Source organism: Sparus aurata, chromosome 18 (genome assembly GCF_900880675.1).
Source record: "Sparus aurata chromosome 18, fSpaAur1.1, whole genome shotgun sequence".
NCBI classification, from domain to species: domain Eukaryota; kingdom Metazoa; phylum Chordata; class Actinopteri; order Spariformes; family Sparidae; genus Sparus; species Sparus aurata.
The window spans coordinates 36,311,399-36,320,787 of NC_044204.1; the positions used below are offsets into that span (position 1 = coordinate 36,311,399).

The 9,389-nt window shown below is 44.8% G+C and overlaps 2 protein-coding genes across 2 annotated transcripts; both read left to right on the forward strand.

Moving 5' to 3' along the window:
* Window positions 1-206: 206 nt before the first annotated feature.
* Window positions 207-1,605, forward strand: fgfbp2a (fibroblast growth factor binding protein 2a). The gene is made up of 2 exons (XM_030396877.1): window positions 207-943; window positions 1,119-1,605. Exon 1 carries the CDS (start codon window positions 297-299, stop codon window positions 933-935), a length of 639 nt encoding a protein of 212 aa, XP_030252737.1. The 5' UTR covers window positions 207-296; the 3' UTR covers window positions 936-943; window positions 1,119-1,605.
* Window positions 1,606-3,587: 1,982 nt separating this feature from the next.
* fgfbp1a (fibroblast growth factor binding protein 1a) lies at window positions 3,588-5,401 on the forward strand. Its single transcript, XM_030395729.1, has 2 exons — window positions 3,588-3,683; window positions 4,586-5,401. Exon 2 carries the CDS (start codon window positions 4,605-4,607, stop codon window positions 5,235-5,237), a length of 633 nt encoding a protein of 210 aa, XP_030251589.1. The 5' UTR covers window positions 3,588-3,683; window positions 4,586-4,604; the 3' UTR covers window positions 5,238-5,401.
* The last annotated feature ends 3,988 nt before the right edge of the window (window positions 5,402-9,389 follow it).

The following is a 9,389-nucleotide window of genomic DNA, read 5'->3' on the forward strand; positions in this document are numbered from 1 at the left end:
ACATGATTCAGATTCAGAATCAGTTTGTGCTTCTGACATCAGCGCTGGATGAACGAGAGCATCACCAACATCTCATGTGGCCCCTCGATTCCTCCAGACAGCAACAACTGATGTTGTCACCGTTCTCCTCCTCCTCCTCCCCTTCGGCTGTCGTTTACGCAGACTGCTTTTTTTTTTTTTTCTCTCTTCATACCCTGAATTCCCTCTTTGTGAGCTTGGCCAATAAATAGCAGGAGGGACCCTCAGCTCGAGCAGTACCTCTGTCCTGCTCTGCCACTCAGCATCTGTCCGACACCATGTGGACCGAGGCCAGCGTCCTGCTCCTGCTGCTCGCCTGCTGCCCTCCGTCAGCTGAGGCTCAGAGCGTCAGGAGGCAAAGCATCTGGGAAGATCCCATCAAATTCAAAACCAAGGACAATGACGTCTGCAACATGATCATCACCGGTCAAGGGGACTTCACCAGGCTGAGGCTGTCCTGCCAGGGCAGCAAGCGCTCCTACTGGTGTGAATACCTGGGCACGCCTCAAACCTGCCGCACCTACAGCAAAAACCCGCGTCACTACTTCGTCCAGATGATGTGGGGCCTCAGGAAGCTCCACAACGCCTGCCAGGGGCCGAGGCAGATCAAACCTCACATGTGCAGGTCGGCAGGTGATGACGCTCAGATGGTCTTATCATCTGCTTCCTTCTCCCGGCCGTGGACAGAAGGGGGGTCGTCCAGACCAGGAAGGCCCGCAAGACCTCCTGCACCTACGAGGCCTGATTCACCAAGGAAACCCGTCCGAGTCCCCCCGAGGGTAAGAACCACACAGAGAAGCAGAACTCAGCCGACGACACCTCCTGTTGAGACGAATGCCAAGAGGATGGCTCGACAGTACTGCTGGAGGTCACTTCAAGGCATCTGTGGCTACGTCATCGGATTGTTTCGGAACTAACGAGGAGGGTAAGGAAGGCCTGGCCATCAGCACAGCTTCTATTATTGATTTGTGATTAATCTAAAAGTACTGTGTGGAATGAGGGACTGTGTGGTTAAATCTAGTTTGCCTCCAGCGTTCATTTGAGAAAGTCTCATTTTTGCAAACTGATGCAAATCATTTCCCCGTCTCTGTTATTCACAGCTGTATTTAAATTCTGATGAAGATAACTTCTGCTGTCTGATTAAATGGCCCTCGGAGGGAAATTCCAGACCAGGAGTCTGTTGACCGAGCTAGAAGAACTGTAGCGCTCTCCTCAGGGGAAGGGATGGTACTGCTGAGACGTCCAGGGCCGGATTATTACTGAAGCCTGCGTGCATCATCTTCCAAATCTTCCAAACGTCACAGCCGGAGAACAAAAACCCGTCTCAGATGTGTAAGAACAAATGTTTAACAAAATGGTTCACAGTAAGTTCTAGATTACAACACGTGAGCCCAGCACAGGGGAGACGGACGACTCGTGTGTCACCTATTTGTACGTGTGTTTGTTAACTTGTGTATTGCATCACTTAATACTACCTTGAATATTACAATAAGGTTATTCTGGGTCTGAAAAGGCCGACATGTGTGACACGTGTACTGAATGTGAAAATGATTGTATCAAATAAATAAATAAACATTCTTCTTATTTTTTCTGTGTCGTTCCTTCTTAATAAAAACATTAAGCTGAAGGAGATTTGATGGCCTCTTGGAAATCATTAGCTGCTGTTCCGTGTTTGACCTGTAGGTGTCGCTGTTGCTTCAGTCAAACAGAGTTCAGTCAGCAGGTGATTTCCTCCTGCAGGGACGTCTGGCTGTTTCAAGATATCTGCAGTCAGTTAATCTCTGGCAGGCTGTGCTGGACATGTGGACAGAGAAGGTTACACCACTCACTCATTTGCATTTGTTCATGATAAACGGCTTGAAAGAGAAGTTGCTGTGAAGCAGCTGGTTTGACAGTCACAATATCTCATTATAAATCTGGTGTTGACCGGTTTGTACTCTCAGTAAATGCTGATGAGAAGTTGAGGATCAGCCGAAGCAGACAGCTGAGGAGAAATCATGTGTGCAGCCTCGTCCTTCCCTGATCGTTACTGCTGCATCATTTCTTCCATTCAGTTATTCTAAACCTAGTGTAGATATGTTCTGCATGACACCGGTGCTGTCGTTGGTTCTGGTATCTGAAGGCAGCGGTTCCCTCTAGGCCGCAGCTGCTGCTACTTGAGTGTGGTGATGATTCAGACCTGAAGACCTACGAAGGACAGACGGAGATGTAAGCTGTCAGAGAACGATGCAGTGAGGTCTGTGTAGTTTCAGGTGAAATGATCTCTGATCTCATCTGATTTACCAGAATCATTTCAGTAACTTGATTAGCACACAGTGGTGGACAGTAACGGAGTAAATTTACTTGAGTACTGTACTTAAGTACATATCCAGAGGATTTGTACTTTACTTGAGTATTAGATTTCTTTGGTACTTATTACTCTTACTTGAATACATTTCCAAGACAGATATTTTTACTTTTACTCGAGTTAATTTCTAGGAAGGCTGAAAAGTACTCGTTACTTTCAGGTCTGCTCTTTTTTTTTTTTTTTTTCTAAAATACTATTGGACACAAGCTGTGTTTGTCAAAGAAGGAAACCTATCACAGTGCACGCTCTCCACTGGGATCTACTGGGATCATCCCTCCCCATAAGGATACCACCAAAGTAGCCACGCTCTCGACTGCGTTTTTCAAACACAAAACCTCGACAATGGCTGCATCAGATGTAGTTTTTTGTAAAGCAGTGATTCTCAGCCAGTGGTCTGGGGACAACATTGGTCTCTGAGGGGGTTCCAGTTCCCAACTTAGCTAAATGATAGAGAGTTAGTTGGACGGTGCAGGTTCATTTGGTTACAGTTTTAATGATTGTTAATAAACATCTGCAACATCTGCTGTCCTCCTGTGATCCATTCATTGTATCTGTTTTATAGGTGTTTCTGCAGGCTTTATATAACATTGTGGTTCTAAAAGCAAGCACATCAGTGCAGGTGGTTTCAAAGAGTTCATTCTCAGAAACAAGAGTTAAAAGCTCCTTAAATTCATTTAGAAGAAATTATAGTAATTCATTGATGTGAAAAATAAGAAATACTTTTACTCTTACTCTTACTTTTACTTAAAATAAGTTTAAAAGCATGTACTTTTGGATACTTAAGTACCTTTAAAAGCAAGTACTTTTTTTACTCTTACTCGAGTAACATGTCGACTGAGCTACTTTTACTTGTAACAGAGTAAATTTTGACCAGTGGTATTTGTACTCTTACTCAAGTACTGGGGTGGAGTACTCTGTCCATCTCTGTTAGCATATAACATGTTAAAAACCTGCATCTCAAGCTTCTTTTAATGAAAGCATGTCTTGGTTTGAGGTGTCCCGCCTCTGCAGGATTTATTGAAACACAACTGATTTTATAGGCAGCAGTTTGACTCAGAATACCTCCGACAGGCTGCTCTCTCATTGGCTAGTGAACTCAGCAAACTGTGTAAGCCCTCGTGTGTGTGTGTGTGTGTGTGTGTGTGTGTGTGTGTGTGTGTGTGTGTGTGTGTGTGTGTGTGTGTGTGTGTGTGTGTGTGTGTGTGTGTGTGTGTGTGTGTAGGGGAGGGCTGATCTGCAGCAGCAGGCTGGAGCTGCAGGTGAAGGCGACTCGGAGCTTTCAGGTGTCAGGACTGTAAGTTTCCTCTGAGGACTTCAGGTACGTTGACTCATTACTGCTTCATCTGTAATCATGCCTAATAACTCATTGATTTGTAATTAATACAGTATCAGAAGGTGTACAGGTGTGTGTGTGTGGGGTAGCTGTCATTACTGTAATGTTGTAATGTTCACATTCCTACATGGTATTAATCTATTTACATTTGTTCTGCTGAATCCATGTTGTGTTGCTACAGAGTGTGTTTGCACTTAAAGTCGTGTTGACGTTTGTTTTACCTTATATTTCTCTCACTCGAGTCCTGAATTATTCATACATAGCTCATTTTTATCTTCCAATCTCTTTCAGTCAGACTTTTTGAAATGCCTTGTGTCTCATTTATAATCTCTTCAATAACTTTGTGTTGTCTGTAAAGCACTTCAGATGTTTCAACAGGAGTTGTGCTGAAACTCTCTCTGTCTCATCAGACACTGATGTGTCGGCTCTGTTGATCTGTAGCCGTCACAAAGTGTCACAGTGTTTCTGATGAGTTGGTAATGAGACTAAAATTGTGTTACTATATGATACAATATGGTGCAATATAGATCAATATGATTCTATTTGTTCAGAGACCGAAAATATACGATAAGACACGTTACGATCCATCATGTTGTGTTTCAATGCAAAACAAACGATACAATACATATGATACGTTACGATCCGTCATGTTGTGATTCAAACAATACAATAAATACGATACGTTAAGTAGGTTGTGATACGATTTGTTACGTTGTGATACGACACACCTTTTGTTCCCATAAGGAAATTTGTCTTTGACTCAAATGCTGTGCACATATTACTGACAGCCTTCACGGGTCTAAAAGGGGATTATAATGTTTCTTTAAAGAGGGGAAGTGAACAGGGTTTGAGGTTAGAGATCTAAATCTGAATTTATCCTCTTGCAGAGTGTGCTGTGCTGATTTCATGGCTCTCTTCACCAATGTCACCATCCTGCTGGTCCTGGCTTGTTTTTCCCATCAGCTGATGTTGAGCAGCTGTCAGAAGAGCCATGGACGCAGAGGACGAGGGGTGGACAGAGGACAACACAAGGACAGGCCGGGGGGAAAGGTGAGCCGTCAGCCCAAATCTGTCTCTGCACAGCCCATTAAGGGCAAAATGGTCACCAGAGACAAGTCAGAGTGCACGTGGGCAGCAACAGGTGACAAGCTTTACGTGCTCGGAGTCACCTGCAAGAAGGGGGGCAGGAGCTTCAGCTGCGAGTACGTCTCCAGGCCGTCTGTGTGTCCGCAGTACGCTTCCAATGTCAAACTTTACTGGAAGCAAATGGCCAGAGCGCTGAGGAAGCAGAAGAATCTGTGCCAGGACAGTAAAGCGCTGGTCAAGGCCGGTATGTGCAGAAGAGCTGCCAGAGAAGCACATTTCAGACTCCACAGTGCACAGAGGAAGACCGACTCTCCTTCCAGCCCACGGCCTGAACCCGGAGCTGTCAAATCCTGTAAGGACGACAACAAGAAGCTGGCAGAGGAGCACTGCCGCAGATCCTGGACCAGCGTTTGCACGTTCTTTTTTACTATGGTGCAGGACTACGACTGCTGAAACACTGACATGAGTTCAGCTCTGTGAAGTCACAACTGCACGTTCTTATAGAGCCTTCACAGTAAATCCTCACAGAATCATCTGTAGAGTCTCTGCACCTTCCTGATATGTAATCATTGTTAACTTTGGCTCTGACACTCAATAAAACCTTTCTATCCATTTTCTAACGTTGTTCTGTGACTTTGTGTACTTGGTTGTTCTGTGTTATAAACACATGTGGCTCAGGTAGCTGGATCCTTCTCAATCTTTGTGCACAACTTTATGTAATTTCACAAAAAACTGATTTTATCCTGATTTAATAGAAGCGAGCCCTCTTCCATTCAAAATAATTACATTTATTTGTTTCTGTAAGATTGAGTTTAATTATTAGTTTATATCTATATCTTTATATTTTAGAAAAATATGTAGTAAAAAACATGGATCATTTTGGGAGACGCTGGCGATCGACATATTCAGCTGTTGGAATACGACGACGGGTCGATCTGAATTATCAGTTCAACCTCCAACTGTTCGGTCTGCAGGTCTCTAAATGAATCATAAAAGCTGAGAGAAATCCGATTGTGGAGTTTTAAATCATTCTGAGGTTCAACCTCAGAAACGGCCCAACACTCCTATGAAATATAATTATAAATTACAATTATAATTAGCAGTCTTTCAGAGCCCCTTTCTGTCTTTTCCAAGTGAGTGCACGGTCCTGCTGGAGGTATTTGCTGGGAGATTAGAAGTTTGAGCATGCCGGTATTGACACAGTCATTTAACCAGAGGGAGTGTGATCTTTAGAGGCTCTTGGCTGCATACCTTGGCACTGACAGGCCTCTGAATCCACATTCACAGCCTGAAACCGTTAAACACATCACATGCTACTCTTACAAAATCAAAGTCAAGGGAAGCAGACTGTTGTTAGGAGTGTCAGATAACTAACAAGAAATATTTGGCAGAAGACACAGAAGAGTTGTACATTATGTTTGGCATCAATAACAGGATCATCGTCCTGCACAACACGTGATTCAGGCCCCAAAGAGTGCTTTGATCAAAGCTGACTCGCTGATCATACGGAGATCTTTTCATAAGAGCGAGACACAAACATTCTCCACCCACAGCAGCTCCAACCGAGCCGCCGCAGGACATGGTGTGTTTGAGAAAGGAGAATGACTCTCATTTTACCGGATGATTTCAGCTTCATCTCCTGCTGTAACATAATGCATCACCACAGCTGAAATCCATCAAGCGCAGACTCTCAGCAGGTTGCATTCTGGGCCATGTAGGAAATCCTATCATGGCAGATGACTGAGCACTGTGGCTGCAGCAGAAAGTAAATTAGAGGCCAGTCACAAAGTAACTGCAGGAATGCAGAATATAGGAGGAGGGAGGCGTTTTTCCTTCAAGCAAGATTTGTGAAACACAGCTGCAGAAAATCATCTGTTTCCATCAGGAGGTCTGTGATGCAAAGCACTGCGATCAGAGGAGACATTAACAACTGCTTCATTTGATTAAATAACATAAAGATCAACTGCCGTGTTGAAAATGAGTCGCATCATTCACCAACGATCTTTTCAAAAAGATCAAACTGAGGCGGTACTGACAGTAAACAGACCAGCAGCCAACCTACAGACTAATATAATCAACACACCTGTAAAACTAGTGGAATGCTCAATGTCCACCAACTCTAAACCAACAACGTCCACATATAATGAACAAATGTGCTCCTACAACCTCCAGGGGACGAACATGGTGCACTGAAGCTGTAAAGGGGTTTTGGGTTTAAAGGTTCCCCAACAAACAACGTTCCCTCAAGAAAGCTGCGGGCAGCCAGGAGAACACACGGGACCCAAACAGACCAGAGAGTCGAGCTGGTGATCTGAAGAGGAGCAAGGTTCTCAGAACGGGTCAGGGGCAGATTCAGAACGGGCCAGGGGCAGATTCAGAACGGGTCAGGGTCAGATTCAGAATGGGCCAGGAGCAGATTCAGAACGGGTCAGGGTCAGATTCAGAATGGGTCAGGGGCAGATTCAGAACGGGTCAGGGGCAGATTCAGAACGGGGCAGATTCAGAATGAGGGTGAGAGCCACCTGGGTGCCATTTCCAACCTGTCTTAAGCCTTTCAGTCAGGGCGTCGTCACACCCTGATTGGCTGGGAGGGGAACGCCCCCAGCTGCTCTGAATCATTGATTGGGAGCCAGCCTCCACCTGCACAGGTGATCTGAATCCACTGCAATCAGTCCAGATCCAAAACTGATAACCAGCTAATAAGATACCAAATATGTGGACTGCTACAAATGTCCCATGTGCTGCAGTGAATGAAGAACATGTTGTACAGAACACCCTGACTTCCCGTACAAATCTAAATCTTAGTGTCCAGATTTAAAGTATTTCAAGTACAACTTCCTCTCCACAACTTTTATTTGATAAATTCAGTTACTAGTTATTTTGCAGATTTATATAACTTTGTAATTGATTAGAGGCTTATTAAGTGTGAGATGTTACTGTCAGGTGTGGTTGTGGGCGGGACATTGTGTGGGAGGTAAGACTCTGACACAGAGGAGGAGGAGGACTGGTGCAGGATGGTGCAGCACTGGTGCAGGACTGGTGCAGCACTGGTGCAGCACTGGTGCAGCACTGGTGCAGGACTCAGAGGACGGACGACGACTCCGTGCAGCGACAGAGGAGCTCTTGTTAGTGGAAAGAGTTTCGTTCAGCTCAGCAGCGAGCTTTCTCAGGTTTAGCACCTCCTGCTGCTTTAAATCTCTTCATGTTCAGCAGTTTTATGGTCCGATCCAGTTCATCCATCCTGTGGCTGGTGTGGACTTACAGGTGGCCTGACTGACCGTGGCTCCTGATTGGCTGAGAGATGTGGGCCTTGGTCAAACTGAGAGTAGAGAGGACACGCCCCTCACTACTGACTGTAAGGAGATTTGACACAGTGTGTGTGTGTGTGTGTGTGTGTGTGTGTGTGTGTGTGTGTGTGTGTGTGTGTGTGTGTGTGTGCCAGGCTTACATGCTTGAATGCCTCTGTGTGTGTGTGAATGGGCATTTGCTTTATAAAGAGCTTTGAGCTGAAGATTAGAAAGAACTGAAGGGAATTAATGAGACGCCACAAATAAAACATTGTTAGCGTTAAATGAAACTGATGAGTGTGCAGAGTGCACGACTCTAACAGACATTTAACAGACAGATCACAGCAGAGCTCTCTGTTCTTTAACCACACTGAGCTGTACATATATACCCTGCAGGAGAACCAGCACCTCTGCCATTCTAATGGTCCTGTTGGTGACCAGCATATGTTGTGTTTTGGTGCTGGTTTTGGTTCTGGTCTATGCTGGTTTTCAGCAGGGTAGAAACACGACTCACCTTTGTAGTTATTGGTGAATGAAATATGACGCTGGAGGTTTACAGCTTCTTCCTGCAGCGCTAATGAACGTCCAGCTGATTTATGACGGTCACAACCTGCAGCCACTGGACACAAACCACCCAGACTGAGACAGATGAGAGTGTTTTTGTCTCATATGTGAGATCTCAGAACAGTTCATAAAGTGTTTGTACAGTTTTGTTGTTATTGTGTGATGTGCCTCTGGTAGCGCACGCTGTCTTTGAGCAGTTCACATGTTCTTCTAACTTTCAGTAGGTTTCAGTAAACACATCATAAACTGGACTCGTTCCTGATTAACTTTCTCATTAAAGAATCACTGAACTGTTTCCAATCAGGCTTCAACAATAAAACTGGAATGTCTCGACTCATTTCAATTAGAGGACGGCTATCAACGGCCAACAGCTGGAAATACTACTTATGATAATAATAATAATAATACTTTATCACAATAGACTGGTTGGTCTGTGGTCGTGCTGTTGCAGATCAAACTAAATCACACCCGACACTTTGCCTCCTGCGGTACTGAGCAGAACACCTGATGTGACATCGTTGCCCTGCAGATGTAGAAGATTCAAGTCAAGATCTTCAGATTTAATCCCAATTCGTCCCTCGCAGCAGTGGGAGGAGAAATCTGGTCTGAGTCCATGATGGTTACAGAGTGTGAGGGGATTACAGATGTCCTGATGATGTCAAACATGTTTGATATTCACGATTTAGATTCTGGATCATTACATCAGTAGTTCCTGAGTTGGACCACAACAACAACAACGAGAGAGGCGACCCAC

Coding starts and splice junctions, on each gene's coding strand:
- fgfbp2a (XM_030396877.1), top strand. CDS start 297: ATGTGGACCGAGGCCAGCGTCCTGCTCCTGCTGCTCGCCTGCTGCCCT.
- fgfbp1a (XM_030395729.1), top strand. CDS start 4,605: ATGGCTCTCTTCACCAATGTCACCATCCTGCTGGTCCTGGCTTGTTTT.